General features: G+C 33.4%; 2 protein-coding genes across 2 annotated transcripts; both read right to left on the bottom strand.

Moving 5' to 3' along the window:
- Positions 1-8,854: 8,854 nt before the first annotated feature.
- LOC111462779 (RHOMBOID-like protein 8) lies at positions 8,855-11,604 on the bottom strand. Its single transcript, XM_023106515.1, has 6 exons — positions 11,214-11,604; positions 10,278-10,441; positions 10,010-10,173; positions 9,643-9,917; positions 9,399-9,525; positions 8,855-9,174 (listed from the first exon to the last, which is right to left on the bottom strand). The coding sequence occupies exons 1-6, from the start codon at positions 11,567-11,569 to the stop codon at positions 9,052-9,054; spliced, it is 1,209 nt and encodes a 402-aa protein (XP_022962283.1). The 5' UTR covers positions 11,570-11,604; the 3' UTR covers positions 8,855-9,051.
- Positions 11,605-12,023: 419 nt separating this feature from the next.
- LOC111462864 (auxin response factor 17-like) lies at positions 12,024-15,464 on the bottom strand. Its single transcript, XM_023106648.1, has 3 exons — positions 14,194-15,464; positions 12,887-13,506; positions 12,024-12,273 (listed from the first exon to the last, which is right to left on the bottom strand). The coding sequence occupies exons 1-2, from the start codon at positions 15,175-15,177 to the stop codon at positions 12,913-12,915; spliced, it is 1,578 nt and encodes a 525-aa protein (XP_022962416.1). The 5' UTR covers positions 15,178-15,464; the 3' UTR covers positions 12,024-12,273; positions 12,887-12,912.
- Between the last annotated feature and the right edge of the window lie 1,828 nt (positions 15,465-17,292).

The following is a 17,292-nucleotide window of genomic DNA, read 5'->3' on the forward strand; positions in this document are numbered from 1 at the left end:
TTTTTTTTTTTTTTTTTTTTTTTTTTCTCTCCATTCATTGATTTCTTCAAAAGAGTGAAGTTGGAATGATGAGGTTCCTTGTATATAATGCATCTTTCTACAATGGAGAATCATTCTTTTTAGGTCTCAATTCTTTTTTTCTTTTCCCCTTCCTTTTAAAAATATTTGTAGTGCCCTTTATTCTTTGAGGGACAAAATGGATATGCTCATCTCCCCAAGTCCTCTAGCCCACCCCCTTCCCTCAACTAACGTTTCATATTTATATATAGATATATATATATATATTTTCCCACATAATAAAGTTGCATTAACCTTCCAACTTTTTCCAATTTCAATTTAAGGATTCATATTTAAAATTCCAAAAATAAAAGTCTATGTATTGATAATAAGCCTAGGAAATTTCCTTGTTTGATTGATTCCTGTCATCTTATTTTATTTTATTTTATTTTTCAAAGTTGACCTTTTCTAGTGGAACAAAAAACCCTCCATTTTTCCTCATCCAAGGATTTTCGTTGTTTTATTTTTTCTAGATCAATCTTTAATCTAATAATCCATACTTTTATCTATTGAACTATGCTCCACTTTTCTTATTTAGTCTGTGAAAAAAATTCAAAACTTATAATTTGATTTTGAATCATATGGTCCAAAGAACTTCCATTTGAGGGAGGGAGAGAGAGAGAGAGAGAGATAGAAAGAGATCCCATAGCTTTGGTAGGGTCGTCTTAACTGCGACCTATCAGCTGGAAATCCACAAATGAAATTTCATGGGTACGATTAGAGGGGTCCCACTTATTTGTTCTATCTTCACCCCCTATTAGTCAATTTCTTAAAATAACTGCAGTCTTTTTTCCTTTTTTCCTTTCAGTTCAACAAATTAATCTGCAGTTATACCATAAAGGGTTTTTTTTTTTTTTTTTTTTTTTACTATATAGAATTATTCATATAATATACAGTCTTTATTTTTCCAACTCTTAGTAGTCTTAGGACTGTGGACCTTGATATGATATCTTAACTGCATCGGTATTAGTAGAGAATTTAAAAAAAAAAAAAAAAAAAGTATATCTAAAATATTTTTAAGAAGAATTAATAAAAGGAATGGCTGAGTCGAGTGCTCGTGGGTTTTCGAAGAATGGGACGTGTGGAGAGTATGTTGGTCCTTAGAGATTTTAATTGGAAAGTGAATTATAAATAAAGTAGGCAAGATGGCATTATTTAAGGGCATTGATTTGGGCACCCCCTTCCCTTTCTCCTTCTCACTCACCCCTCTCTTCAACCTTACCTCTTAACCCTTTAATTTAACTTTTAGTATTTTTCATTGAGAAAAAAATGTTTTTAAAACCTTGTATTTGACCTCAATTAATTGATTCTCAACTAGTAATATGCTTCATTGAAGATTTTTTATGGTTAGTCATGAGCATCTTATGGTTGGGTAAGATTCTTTTTATGTTATGATTATTGGACTTTTGGTCCCATTTGATTTTTTTTTTTTATAAGGTTAAACTTTTTTGTAATCGAGTTTGATAAACCCTTTTCGTGCCTAGTTTTGACTATGCTCGATTTGGACGAAAATGAGTTTCTAAGAGCTTCTTTTGGAACGTTTCCTAGTTTTCTTTGTTCTCTTTTGTAATAAGGAAAAGCATAATTGCATTTGGTAACGGTTTCTTGTCTCTTTTAATTTATTTTTTTATCGAAAAAAAAATTAGAAGCAAAGTTTGGTGGTACCATTTTTTTTTTTTTTTTTTTGGTTCTTGTTCTAAGAAAAATATCTAGACTATAAATGTAAAAAAAAATTACACAAATAACTTAATAACATACCATTTTAGTGAATAAGCCAAAACCTCCACATAAAATGCCCAAACCTTCTCCAAAATGGTAAAGGGTTGTTCGGTCATCAAAGGCAAAGTAGAGTACCTCTGTGATAAAAATACTCCCAAAAAAGGGAGAATACCTTAGAGGATTCTTCCTAAGCTACAGCCCACTACTTAGAGGGATACAATTCAATTTTAAAGCCACCCAACAAAAAAAAAAGAATATTTTGTAGGTTCAATTTTATATATACTCTTTAAGTTTCATTCCATTCATATTCTTTGATTAAAGCTTATTACCATAGTATTACTATCATTGGGTTTTGCCATAAATCGGATTTTGTTGCTTTATATCAGGCACGGATATTTTATAAGGTTTTAATGAAGGATGTCAATGGTAATAAACTTAAGACTGCATAATTGAAATAAACTTTTTTTAAAAATATTTAATTAGATTGGTTAGAAAAAGCTGAAAATTGATCCCAAAATATGGCCCATGAATCTTTGTGTTTATATGGCTCGATTTGATTGAATTTGAACATTTTTATTGAAACTTCATGTTTTTACTTAATACCTATTATGGTCATGGTCAGTTATTTATGGGTCCTAGCTGGTGATTTAGGTTGTTTTCCTCTCGACAATGAAGCTTATTTCCTATCGTCTCATTGACCGATCTTGACCCTTGTTATTTTGAAATTATATCAATATTCAGAGTTGTCTAAAATTTGGTACTGCTCTTGCGGCTTACATCGAAACAATATTTTACCCTTAGATGTCCAATCTACTACTATGTCTCGATGCATTTCAGGGAGAATCAACTAGTTTTGAGTTCAAGGAGTAGTTTTTTACCTTATGGTTAGGGTCACAATTATAAATTTAATTTTTCAACTTTGAGATTGGGTCTATTTAGTCTTTAAAATTTAAAACAAATTATAATATATTCTTAAACTTTCAGGGTATAACTTTGATAAATTTGTATTTTATAAAATTTTAATTCATGGAATTTTATTTGAGTAGATGCAAGTATGAATTTTAGGACAGAAATTAAAATCTAACCTAAAAAAAGGGGGGGGGGGGGGGTTTGGCTAAGTGNAAAGTGTTAGCATTGAATGAGAATGGGTAGTGATAGGGCCTGAAATTCAGAGGTGGGGTCCATGATGGAACAAAAAGTAAGCACAATGGACGGCTAGATTTGAGTGGGAAAGATGAGTTCGTAATCATCAAGCCTGTGGTTAGCCCCTTAGGAGAGAAGTCCGTATGGGGAAGAATGTTTCGCTTTCTTCTTAATGGCATTAGATGGATACAACTGGATGGTCCATAGCTTCTGAATACATGAAAATGATACAAAGAAAGGAATATTTTCTTTTCATTTACAAAACTTAGATAAGTGGGTCATCATCTTTAATTATTTATTAATTATAACTCCTTTTAATGTTTTTTAATTCAATTCTAAACTTTATAATAATTCATTCTCAAGATTCCGTCCTTCTAGATTTTTCTAAATCCAAATAGTTTAGATTTGTTTCAATTATTAACATTTAAATATCTTTGATTTTTTTAATACCAAAAAATATATTTTAATAAGAAAAAGGGTTCTTGGTGTCGAATAAATATAATTTAATGAATACTTTGAGATATTGGAAGAGGAAAAAGAGAATTAGAGGTTTGATACGCTCTTCACAAGTTGCTTACTAAATATTAATTTTCAATTATTATTATTATTATTATAGAATGACTCAACCAACTAAAAAATATGGATGTATCGTAGTCCAATCTAATCCAATCACAAGCTACTTTGTTAAAGAAAGTTAAAAAAATTAATATTTGTAATTGATTTTACTGACCCTTTGTGATTGTAAATGTTTGGTGTTTTAGTTTGTATAAGATTTGAATTATTAACGTAACATATATGGTAGATAAATATGACTTTTCAATAATTTAAATAAAAAAAATAACTTGATAACTCAATCATGGTATATCACTTCAAACTTTGGCTCTAAAAGAGCAATGTTTTTTTAAATAAATGCAAGGCATTAAATTTTTTACCATCGAATCAATATAAGCAACTTTTGCCTACGACAATATAAGCAAGTTCGAGAAAGCTAAAAATCTGACGACTATAATTGACTTGAGAACAAATTTTAGTTTTACTCGATTAACATTTTTTAATTGGAAAAGAAAATCAAGATTTAATAGGAAAAAAACTCTACCACTTTTAATTATATTGTTATTTAAGGGTATGAAAAAAAAATTGTTTCACCAATTGGTATATGGAAATAACAATTAAATATTTGAATATTTAAATACGAAATATTAACATAATATTAATAATTATTTGATGCCTTAAATAGGTTAGATTATATTTGTAGTATTAACGCTAATTAATTAATTCAAGGTAATACAATTAAATAATTCAATTTAATTGCTAAAAATAATTAATAATTAATAAGAAAATTTATACTGAATAGTCAAAATATTATTAACTAAAGAAGGTAAATTTGATTAAGTCAAAGTGATTATCTATTAAGCGATTAATTTGCTAATTTATCTAATATTTTTAATAAAATTATTAAAAATTATATTAAATAGAATTTAATAAACATACGAAATAAATTATTAAATGGTCCCAAAATTATTTGTTCCCAGCGAAAATTTTAATTTTCAAAGATTAATAACTTTATATTCAAATGTTCAATTATAAATCTTTATTACAGATTGCTTTCAAAAGGTCACATCTACCCAATTATTATTCAATCAATTTAATAACAACAAATTAGACCAATTATTTTTAATTTTTTATTCTATATTCATATTATCCAATAGCCTGAGCAACTCGAACTACCCGACTCAAACCTTAAATGTTAGGTTGGATTAGTTTTTTTTTTTTTTTTTTTTTCGTTTTGGGTTGGGTTGAATTTTCGGAAAACTGAAAATTTTGGGTTCGTTCATTGGTTAGTTTTTTTGGTTGGGTCAACCCGACTAACCCGAAAATAGGGTTACAACGCAAAATGACCCTACCTTACTTTTAAGATTATTGTAAAAATTAAGAATATCTGACGTTTATAACTAAGGTAAGTAATGTGTTGTGACTTGTGAATGTTTGATATTTAAATTTTATAAAATTTTAATTAGTAATATAATATATAATGTGAATGATGATATATGTTTAAATTAATTCGAACAAATAGACAACATTATTAAGACGCTTCAATTAACTTATTGATGATGTATCTCTATTTTATAAATTAAAAGGTACACTTTTTAATATGTTTTAAATGTTTTTTTTTTTTTTTTTATAATTTTTGGTATGGTAGTTTAAAGCGAATATAAAAATTGTAGAAGTGCTAAAAAAAACTATTTTTTAATAAAAATTTTGATATCAATAATTTTGTCACAGATGCAATAAAATTACAAAAAATAAATTCAATAAAAATATATTTAAAAAATCAATATTTAATATTCTTTTGTATTAATTTAATAGGCAGGTCCATGCAAAGTCGACCTAAACGTTGATCTAAATGAGTCAAACTCAAAGGTTAGGTCATGAGCCTGACTACGGTCGAGTCAAACCGATTTAGACTCAAATAGTGTCTTGGCTCCACTAGGCTTGACTTGGGTCAGGCTTAGACCTTTGCCTGTTAGGGTTGGGCCTACTCAATAATGATGGTGACTATTACGTTCTTTTTACTATAAACTCCGTTCGTTTTTTTAAAATATAAATGATCGTAAAATTTTAAAAAAATTAAAAGTTTAGAGTTCTATTAGATATAATTTTTAACAGGTAGACCTGTCACAAGCAAAGTAAAATTTTAAAAATGTTTGTAGTTTAAATCGATACGATTACTGATTTAAAATTTTAACCATAATCTCAAAATTTGGAGGTATAAATTATTTTTCAAAAAAGTAAAAATTGACGGTAACATATTAAGATAGGTCAAGTACAGTTTAGTAAATAGTTATAGTTTTGTTAAAACTATGCACGACCTATCAATCGTATAACTATCACATATAAGTTCAGTAAGTTCGAGAGTCGAATCAAATTTAAAGCTCTAATTTTATAAAAAAAATAAAAGAAGCATAATTGAGTAACGGAGTCTTCTGATTGATGATTCCTCTCCACTATAATTAACTTTTTATATTTTTTTATACGACATTTTTCATGCAAGTGCTTGTTCTTTTCTTTTTCTTTTTCTTTTTCTTTTTTTTTTAATTAAAAAAAGTATCAAAATTAAAAATAAAAAAATAAAAAATAAAGAGAAAAAAAGAGAAAATAAACTACACACCTCTTCTCCTCTAAGTGAGTGGAGAGAATCTTTCTATAATTTCTTTCTTTTTTTTTTCATTTAATAGTATGAAAAAATATAATAAATTTATAAAATTAATGGATTTAATGGGTTTTATTAGATAAATTTACACCTATAAAAATTTAGTTTTTTTGTGTAAATATATTTACTTAAAAAAATAAATACAAATTTAAAAAGGATAATGCTTTCCTTTCGACTTAGGGCCTCATTTTGATGGTGTACTCGTACTTGTAAACTCATGATCATTCCATCATTTTTTTAAATCAGCCAATGTAAAACTCCCTTCTAACAATTCTCAACATGGTAGCTTCGATCCAAAGCTAACAATCGGCCTATGGGATATTTTAAGGAGTGAAAAACTTACTTAGTCGTAGTCTGGGGAAGAAAAGGAAAGGTGATTTCACTACATTTCTAACTAGGAACGGGCTCTATAAAAATATTTTTTAGTGGGACTATAGCTTGAAAGGACAGATGGCTCATCTTTTCTTTAATCTCGAGAGAAATACTCTTCCAACAATCCTCAACGTGGCATCGAACAGCGAAACGGTAGGCCCACAGGTAAAATTTGTTATTTTTATTTGCTTCAAACACAGAAGAACCCATCTCTGTTTTAATCATTTAACTATCTCCCACTAATCATAGGCACCCACTGCCTATTGCCTCGTGTTTTTCTAATCACTTTCAACTCTGCCCACCACCTGTTCGACGAAATTCCTCAAAAGAAATATTTTGCAGTCAAGGCTGTTTTTCTCAACCAACTTTGTGGCCTATTGGATCTTATTAATGCTCCAGCTTCATTGCTTTCTTCTTTAAATTAATTGCTGATGGGTCACAGAGCAGAGCAGAGGCAGAGGAAGGAATGAGTAGAATCATACACCCTGTGTTTGTGAGATCCGACGACATCAGTTGAAAGGAGAACGAAACACCCTTTGTAAGGGCGTGAAAACCTTACAATATCTGCTAACGGTAGACTTAAGCCGTTACCGTGTTAGTTTGAAGTTGGAAGGAACCCATTAATGGGGGTGGCTGGCTGGGTGGCTGTATGTAGGGCCACATTATGCTGCAGCAGCAGGGTAAGAAAAGAAAAAGGGTTTCTATGGCCCTCTATCTCTCTCGTATTAAAACTGATTTGTGGATGGGAATTGAAGGGTGTAGGACCAGAGCTGCAACCAATCATGGTTTGTTTTGGATGTTGCGGCTCACAGCCTTTTCTCTGTTCACTTCTCAGTCTAACACTTGTGGGAAGAAGATAAAAGGGTTTCTCTGGCGCAGCAATTGCTCAACTATGAAGATATCAAAGTGGGGGAAAAAAAGACGTTAACGATGACTACCTGAATTGAGAAACGAAAGTTCGAGAGTGTAGTTGTAACACAATTGTGTGTGGGGTATAGAGGTTGAAATCGGGTTGTATTGAGGATTGTTGGGAGAGGAGTCTCACATCGGTTAAATAAGAGGTAGATCATGAGACATTTTGAAGAAATTAAAAAGTAAAGTAATGCGAGCGTAAAGGGCCGTTTGCACGGGAAACGATGGGGGGGGTTGGGTGGGTGGATGTGAGTGATGGGCAATGGATGGATATTAGAATTGCTAGTTGGCTTTGCCCTTTGCCTTAAAAAATAATGCAAAAGAATGAGACAACATTGTCGGTGGGTTGTGGTCTGAGGGTTACATGTGAATGAATGAATGAGTGAGTGAGTGATTCAGATGAGATGGTTGTGTGTGGTTTGGGCGGCCATGTATGCAAAATCAAATATCAATCCAGCCCAAAATGTCAGTTTTTTTTTCTATCCGCTGCACACGGGACTAGCCCACCGCCCACTTTTTCATGTCGAAGATTATTGAGAGTGAGTCTCACATTGGTTAATTTAGTGAAAGATCAGAGGATTATAAGTGAGAAATACTATCTCCATGAGTACGAGGCATTTTGGAAAGTCCAAAGCAAAATCACAAGACCTTATGTTCAAAATGGACAATACCACTGTTTGAGGAGGTTCGTGATTCCTAACACTCCAATCATTACTACCATAACGCTTCTCTATGTTATGCTGTTTTTGTTAATGAATGTGTTTGAAGTATTCGGAATATTTTGTTTTTAATTTAATTTATTGCCACTCAACCCATCCATAATTTTATATATATATTTTTCGATTAGATTGGTTTAAGTCGTTGAATGGTTTATTCAATTTTTTTGTTTTTAATAAAAATAAAAAGTTAATTAGTAAACCATTTATTTTTTTATTTTCAAACATTTAATATATATTTTGAAAAGTTACTTTACCTCTAAAAAAATATATATTGTTTCTAAAATTAACAATAAACTCAAGTTAATTCAATTCTAACAAGTTCGTACAATTTGGGTTTTGTTAATCGTAAAATATATTTTTTCTAAAATTAACTGTGTTATTACTCGAACTAGAATATTTTAAGTTTTAAAAAAATTCTATAAAGAATGGCGTGGCATGGCATGCTTGAATAATTATGAAATAATTGAATAAAACAGGTGGATTATGAGTACAATTGTTCATAATTTAATGGAGCAAAATGCTTAAAATACTTCAGAAGTTAATGTTATTATTATATAATCTTTTAATTTGATACATTATTGCTTGGGATATTATCAAAAGATTTGGTGTGTTACGTTCTAATTATTCTAACTTGTTCTTTTTTGCTCTCTATATTATATCGATTTGATTACGTGTTGCATCTATTTTGAACACTGAAATCATTTCAAAATGATGCATTTTCCCACTAATCATTCTCATCCGGGTATTTACATCCACAAAAAGAAAAAAATTGCAGTTATAGCAAACATAACCGAGAGGTCGATCTTATACTCTAAATCTTCTCAAAATCTAATTTTTAAGTCCCCAATGCACATGTAAAGCTGGCTATGTATTCAGTGTGTGCATGGGTTGTAACGTGTCAAGCTAGCTAGCTATCTACTATGAACATAGGAGACCACACAAGTCGTTTATCCTCGACTGGGAGATATCAGTGAAAGGGTATACCTTGAAGTTGCCAGTGGACAAGCATGTCAATGTCACCTCTTGATCGCTCACCATTGTCTGCATTAAAATACGGTTGGGTATGAGATCTCGAAATTGGAAACAAAACAATCGAGCAATGCAGCTATGAAGACGGAATTGTTGAGGACGGTTGGGATGGAGCCCCACATTCACTAATTTAAAGATTTATAAGTAAGTAATACATTTACGTTAGTATGAGGCCTTTTAAGAGAACTAAAAGCAAATTCACGAGAGCTTATGCTTAAAATGTACGATACGCATACCGCACACGAAAATGCCACATCCTTGCAGTGCCATTTCTTGAATGGAATGCAGTCGATATAACGACACCATATACAATACTGGTTCAAGTCTAATTCGAAAATAACCCCAACTAGACATCCGAAAAATCTGCATATGGAGAACAAAAATTCAGATGAGGTCAAAATGACAACAAAAAATAACATCACCCACCCCCACAGAACCACTGAACATATATATAGTATTGCCATGTTTCAGAGAACTCACAAAAGAGCAAAGAGAAGCAGAGACGTGCTTCTCAGGATCGGTTTGTCCAGCTTCTGTTTCATTTTCAAATGGAAATAAGTTTTGAAACTATAGCTCAAAGGGTATCCTTTAGTTTGAGCCTTTTCATTTCTATGCTGCAAAGTGAACAAAATCATGAAACCGAGGAGTAATCCTGAGGCCAAGCCTCCAATATTCGCAAAATTGTCTATATAGGGTAGCAGACCAAGTCCAAAATTGATAGTCAAGACAACAAGAACTGATCCCAGAGCTAAAAACTGCAATAAAATAAAGTAGAATAAGAAATTCCACAATCAGATTTGCGTAGAAAGTATGAACATTAGAATGGGAAACAGGGTGAGAGAAGTACTTGATCAGAGTAAAGTTTCCAGTTCCTTATTATCCCAGAAAGCATAGCTCCAAGTAAACCGAATAAAGCTCCAGATGAACCAACGGAGGGGCTGTTTTGAACAAAAAGTGCAGCCACCAAGGTGCCAGTATAAGCAGAGAGTAGATAGATAATCCCAGTCCTTACTGCCCAAAGGAGGAAGGGGAAAAGGCTAAAAACATTGTCCAAGTCTCAATATAATACTCAGCATGAACACACAAGAAGCAAATATATATGAGGGAAGGCCTACCTGGCCCGTACTCATGTTCTAATTGGATCCCTACAAAGATTACGCTGCTAAGATTAATCACAAGGTGGATGAGTCCAGCATGCATACAAGGAAATGTAAACAGACGCCAAATTTGTCCATATTCGGTCAAGCTCTTTCGCCCAAGACCTCCCATCTTCTCTAGCCTGTAGAAGGATAAGGTAAACAAAGCTAAACCAAAGCTTTTCCGCTTAATTTGTCAGGGGAGTGCTCATCCAAATTGGATGATGTGCTAACATCCCACTGCAAAAGCATCGCCTCAGAAGAAAGCAGTTTGGTTCTTAACAAGCATCATTCTATGAGAGTATGATTTATCTAATTATTGCAATCGCTCGTTTCATTCACAGAAAAATAAGATCAATTGAGAGTGGTGAAAAGGATATAAACATTAAACTTTGAAGGCAACTTGTTCCAGTGATGGATATTCCACAATTATCCTCTGAAATTGGTTACAAACGTTGATTCAAAAGAAAACAAATCGCTTATTTTATGATTTTCAAAAGTTTAATCATCATTTTTGACAAGTTTACTCCAAAAGAATTTCAGGAAGTTTGAAGGCAACTAGCCTATTTCCATGAAGACAGAATGAACAAACATTTACGATTCCTCGATTCCTTATCTTCATAAGATCATATATTAATACAGAACTACATCAATATATACTGAGATTAAACTTCAGAAACATTAATTCTCATGAGGAAAGAAAGTAACATATAAATAGGTCAATCGCATGAGGAACAACCGACCGTAAAATAATATAATTATAGCATACGAAATGTATCAAATCCGAAAGCTAGGTCAATATTCGTTTACTTTCTCCTGATTAACTCGAACTGCCGCGGGAAAAGATGTGTATAAATTATGCAAACGGAGAGCGAAATTAACAAAAAAGGTAAAGAAGAAAAAAAACAAGCTCACGTCGAAGCGGAAGGGCCAAGAAGAGGATTCTCCGCAAGCGGCTGAAACGACATCCTTCCGAGTACTCCGAACGCGCATTCTTGGTGAGAATTAGACCAGCAGTCATTAACCAACATCATGGCAATGAACGCCACAATATGGAGAAGCACGAAGACAGAGACGACACAGGTATCGCCTCTTGGCCTCCTAGAGCTCGATTTGAAGAACGGAATCTTTAATTCTTCCAATTTTTCTGAAAACTCAGTGGAGAACGGCGGAGGCGGAGGCGGCGGTGGCGGTGACGGTGGCGACGGTGGCGACGGCAGCGGGGGCTTAATTGGAATCTGCACCTTGACATCGGAAGCGCCCGATGCCATTTCCGCCGTCTGGTATTGAGTTACTAGTGAGCAACTTTGAGGAGTATGAATTGAGGGAAACGATTTTGGCTTTACATTTATAGTTGCAGGAGATTTGTTGGAGAAGGATGGAAAACAGTTGAGAATGGCGGGAATTCTGTTTTGACGCCAAACTAAAATACAATTTTTTGTTAAATAAAAATATGTAATTATATGATATTACAAAAATTATAATTATACAATTTTTTCATTTTTTTTGGGTACTTTTTCCCTTTAAAAAATTTCAATAATATTAGTAAATATTAAAAAAATAATAATAATAATAAATTCTTTTATGGTTAATTTTAAATAAAAATCGTTAATATTTTATTTCAAAAATATTTGAATCAACTTTTTTTATTAAAGTTAAAAGTGTTGGTGACACTTTAGTCGAATAAAAAGAGTGAGTCTGAAGGTATGAGCGTATTACGTAAGAAAAAGAATTAATCAATGAATGGCATTTAAAAAATTAAGTCTCAACCATCCACCACACTATAGAAAAGCATAAAAATAGTTCAACAATCTCCAGAGCATTGTCAAGAACTAAAAGCAAACTCAGCAACAAAAATATCCAAACCAAGCGTCTAACAAGTTCAGAGAGTCATCAGACTAAACAGACTACCATGGAAAAACTATCAACTAAGGATGCTCGTACTTCACTCACCTTCCCTGCCTAGCTCCAGTACCTACACGCCAACACGAAAACAACATAGTCATCGTCTTTAACACAAAAACTTATTGGACATGCAGATCGAGTACCTAGATCGAACATGATCTAACTTGATCGGACTTGGATTATTATATCAGCCAGAAAAAATCAGAACAAAACAAAACATGTTCACATTACTTTTTCCACAAACTAACACGGGCTCTATCAGCACGCTTTGCCTTTGTTCAGTCTATGAATCTAGAGTGGGACGTTCTCAATTCAAAGTGGAATTCAAAGTGGACTTTGGGGTCAAAGCCTAGACCAAAGGTGCCTAATTAGGGGAGACTCATTGGGTAGCAAATACCATCCTCACCTAAAGCAAGCCCCACCTTTTTCTAAAATAACGTGGCCTTGAGGAGGTTTGGAACCCTCATTGTGAATTTCATGGGCGATATCAATACAGGATCGAGGAGAACCTTACTCACATGATTTCTAGAGAAATTATCAAGACGTCACTATCCACTAAAGTTAAGGTAAGAGTCCAACCAGTGTTCATTCGTTATAATCATCCATCAGTCAATCAGTCAATCAGACAATCAGAGAGTTTGGCATCAACATGGCAAAGTATAAAGGATAAGAGACATGCGTACCTGCTTGCTATGCAAAACAAAGAAAATCAATCGGACTGATTAGAGGTCATGTCAACATCATCAGTGTTAGCACCATTTTCAGCAGGCGGATTCAAATGGATGATTTGACCAAACAGTTGAAATGAAGTTACTCCAGCTTCAGTGGAGTTGGAGAGCTGGTTGTCAGCAGATTCTGTGGCAAAGGAAAGAACACTAGCCTGACTATCAGGCGACAAGGTATCAGATTGGGCACTACCAATATGGAGGTCAGTAGACACCACTTGGGACACCATTTGGGACACCATTTGGGTGGTTGGCTCTGCATTAGTAGTTTCTTTATATGGATTATCGAATAACCCAGATTCACATAAGAAATTTTGCCTGGCTCCCTGCATGCCAGCAGGAAAAGAGTTGAAACTCAACAATGCTTGGTTGAATTGCTCCATTGATGAATCACCGACTCTCATCATAGGTGAAAACGGCTCTGCTTCACCATTCAGCTGCCCAGATTTCGAGTGGCCTCTAGGTCTCTTTGCTATGTGAAGAGACGGCTGTATTGGAGGAGCGGGCCCAGCTAGTTCAACTTCCCAAGGGCACACATACTTACCATTCGGTGGAGCATCAGTTTCTTCCCATGTAATCTAAGACACAAAAAAACGAAATTAAATCAACAGATCCCAAAATTCACGTTTTGAACTTACAAACAATGACATCCCATTTGCATTCTTTTATTGGTATGAATATATCGACATGAACACTCGAGAGTCGGCCAAGTAAATCAAAACCATTTCGACCCTACCAAAGTCATGACATATAACCCCAGAGTCGTCCAACTTTTAGCCCTTTTGATAGGGCGGCTATCCACATGTGTCTCAAAGTGACGTCCATTTTTGGTGCACCGGAATATGATCTGGGATGGGAAGAGAAAGATTTTTTTTCTCCGGTGGGCTTTCTCTCGTAAAGCCAAGCCCCAAGACAAGGTACAAAGAGAACTTGGCTCAACATATCGAGCAATCGGAACAAACCCCGCATTATCGAACACCAAATAATCAAGACACTGCAACATATATATGATACATGTTCAACAATGATGGGCCTAAATTATAGTTCTTTGTCTTAAAACTAGACAAGCTCTTAATAAGAACAATCCAAAATGTCAGCATGTTTCAAAGGGTGGAACCAACAAGCCATTCAGAGAGCTAGTTCTTTAGTTTATCATATTTCTTACATACGCTAGAGACAAACAAAACGATGAACAAACTCAGACAATCAAATGAAGCAAAATTCAGTGATTCAAAAGTAGATATGATAGCAAATGAGAGGTTTACCTCAAGCAAACGCCATGGAGAACCCTTCCACGGGTCGTGCTCAGGAATAGATACTGAGATTATAGTCCCTTGATGCCATTGAGTTCTCAAAGTATCCTCCGTCTCGGTGGGCAATTTCACTCTTATTCCAGGATACCACTGATATTTCATCGAATTGTTGACTATCTCAACTGGGACAACAAATTGGGACAAACCAGTTCTGGGATAGAAAACCACCTCGAATGGCTTGAATTGCGCAGCCAATTCGGCGGCGGTGGCAACCACCTCGGGTGGCACCCTCCCAATAGTGCGGCGGGAGAAATTTCTTGGATCTCCATCTCCAGAAGGATTTTCCTCCACTCTGCTGCATTCGCTGCCTGTAAAAGGCCTATTGGATCTGGCGCGACGAATTCCAACGAACATTTCCCCTCTCGAATTCTTCGCGAAAACGACGGAATCGCCCGCAATTAGTTTCTTATGATTAACGAACTTACTCCATCCAGTAGTGAGCAAATGGCGCCTCGGCGTCCCGCGGTAAATGTGGCGGAATTTCCAAACGACTCCATGAACATCAGTGATCGCCAGAGTCTGCACCGGCGGATCAGCCTGAAAATTCAACGGAGGAAAAATAGAGACAGCACAGTACCGCGGCACAGAAAATCCTCCGCCATTATTAGCATCAGAAGAGGTAAGAACCTTGGCAAACTTCGAAATTACATTAACTTCAGAACAACCTAATCGAGAAACCACTTCAGACCGCCCCTCACCAGGCCGAATGGGATGAAGATTTATCTTAATAAGTACCTCATCAGTAAGAGCGTCGGCATCTAAACCAACACCAGTAACGAGACATTTAGAAACCGGATTAGAGAGAACAGCCGGCGATAGTTTTGGAGCATAAGTGGCTTGCTCGACATGTCCTTGAACGAAATAGTATACCTCAGAACCGACAGTGTGCAAATGGGCTAAATCTCCTGCAAAAGCACGCCAAAGTTTGGGGTCCATCCTGCCGGAATCGAACCGCCGGCGATCGAACAGCAGAAGGAAGAATAGAAAATTGTCGTCTTAGGGCAACAAGAAGATGGAAGAAAGAAGAAACACTGCAAGAAATTACGAGAAAGTGAGATGAAATTAAATGTTAGGGTTTGTTGGGTGTTCTTATAGAGGATTTTGGGGGAGGTGGGAGAGATTTGCGAAGAACTGTGACTGTCTCCATTTTCTCTCTCTAAAGAATCACAGACATTTTGAAGAGAGAGAGAGCGAAAATGGCGTATTCAGTCGGAGAAACAGGAATCGGCTACGAGGGAAGAACAGACTTACGTAACAGAATGACTCCAAAATGGTGCTCAATTTACGGTTTTACCCTCGACAGTAACTGAATATCTGATTTTGTTAATCTTTTTTTTAAATAATTTAAATTCCCAATTCCATGTTTTATTTTATTCAAAAATTATAAATTTTAATCTTTTATTTTTTTATCCGTAAATTTATGAATAATTCAACCTGACGTTTAATACGGTGAAGTCGAAAGCTACGCGTAATGGTAACAAGCAAAAGCAGATAATATCTATGTTGAAGCTGATGACTACACTTAACGTTAACCAACAAGACACAGCCAACAATATTTATGTTGGTAGTTTTTTAGGTTAAAATAAAACCGGTTATAAATAAATTTAAGAGTTTAGAAATATACTAAGATATAAATTTATGGTTTTTAAATTTTGAATTTAGATTCGGAAGATCACGTGAAGATTTACTTTTAATTAGTTATTTAAAAAATGATAATTTATTCACTCTGGTTGGGTGTTTTTTTTTTTTTTGTCGGATCAACTCAAAATTGTTTTATCTATCTCACTTAAATAATAAAGAATTTAAATTGTTTAAAAATTTAAATTTCATTTTTTAAAAAACTTCTCTTTAATATATGTCTTCTAAAATAGTGATGTTGATGATCATGTATGACGGATTAAGGTGGACAATATTTGATAGAGGTGGATTTGGGTTATTAAAAATAGTATTAGAGTAGACATCGTGCGGTGTGCGAGAGCGTTTCAAAAATCGTAAGACTAACAACGACACGTAACACGTCAAAGTGTCATCTATTAATAGTGAGCATAGACAATTACAAATGGTTTTATAGACAATCAGTGAACGATACGAGATATTGAGTAGGGCGGATTCTACCCATAATAGACCATTTTAAAACCGAACGAGCAAAATCTGACAACATCTATTAGCACGGAGTTCGAGTATTAGAAATGCGGTCAAATTTCTATTTTTTTTTTCTTTGAGCTATTCTTTTTTTAAATTAAAAGTGGAAAACATAGTTTAATATCATCAAGTGGGAATTTAAATATTAAATTAAAATTAAGTGAAAAATATGCATAATTGTCCTGTCACAATTTAAATATTATTTTTCCAATTTTGTTTGACTAAATTTTAATTTAATCGTATCTTAAAAAATGTTGGCATTGGCAAACATAATGGTCTTCAAACAACTTTGTGGTATATTTTATGTCATAATTTGGTTAATAATAAGATAAGTATGTGTTCCTAACACGCTTGTTTAATTGTTTAATACCTATTTTCAATCATATAATATGTTGACACTTGCCATATAATTTTCTTTCATCACACTTATTTGGTTCTTTAACATTAAAATTAATTTATTCTCTATCACTTACGAAATAAATAAAGATTATAAGAAAAGTAATAATATATTGAATTTTATTACGAGTTATAAGAATGATTAGAGTTACAAATATTTCAATTATTAGACCTTAACAAAAAAAAATCATAACTATTTATCACTAAAAATAACTCTTTTTAACTATATAGAAAATGTCTTTTTAAATTCAAATAAATCTTAAAAATTGTAACATAGGATTTAATGTTAAAAGTTTAAACATATGATTTAATCTGTTAAAATTATTTAATGTACTTTCTTAGTATTTATTTAATCACATTTTTAGAAGTATGAAAATTAAGACCCTATACCTAATTGACCTAAAACCTTTTTATTAAGCGGTCAACAAGCCCACTATACATATATACACATACACACACACATATATATATATATATATATATATATAATTTTTTTTTTTTTTTTTTTTTTTT

This window comes from Cucurbita moschata, unplaced genomic scaffold, assembly GCF_002738365.1.
Source record: "Cucurbita moschata cultivar Rifu unplaced genomic scaffold, Cmos_1.0 Cmo_Scf00027, whole genome shotgun sequence".
Taxonomy (NCBI): Eukaryota; Viridiplantae; Streptophyta; class Magnoliopsida; order Cucurbitales; family Cucurbitaceae; genus Cucurbita; species Cucurbita moschata.

Excerpts from the sequence above, each read along its gene's own strand:
- LOC111462779 (XM_023106515.1), bottom strand. The coding sequence starts at position 11,569 with ATGGCATCGGGCGCTTCCGATGTCAAGGTGCAGATTCCAATTAAGCCC. Across the intron at positions 9,918-10,009 it reads GGAAACTTTACTCTGATCAA|TTTTTAGCTCTGGGATCAGT; the intron begins GTACTTCTCTCA and ends ATTTTATTGCAG. Across the intron at positions 9,175-9,398 it reads ATGTGGCATTTTCGTGTGCG|ACAATGGTGAGCGATCAAGA; the intron begins GTATGCGTATCG and ends ATTTTAATGCAG.
- LOC111462864 (XM_023106648.1), bottom strand. The coding sequence starts at position 15,177 with ATGGACCCCAAACTTTGGCGTGCTTTTGCAGGAGATTTAGCCCATTTG. Across the intron at positions 13,507-14,193 it reads CTCCATGGCGTTTGCTTGAG|ATTACATGGGAAGAAACTGA; the intron begins GTAAACCTCTCA and ends TTTGTGTCTTAG.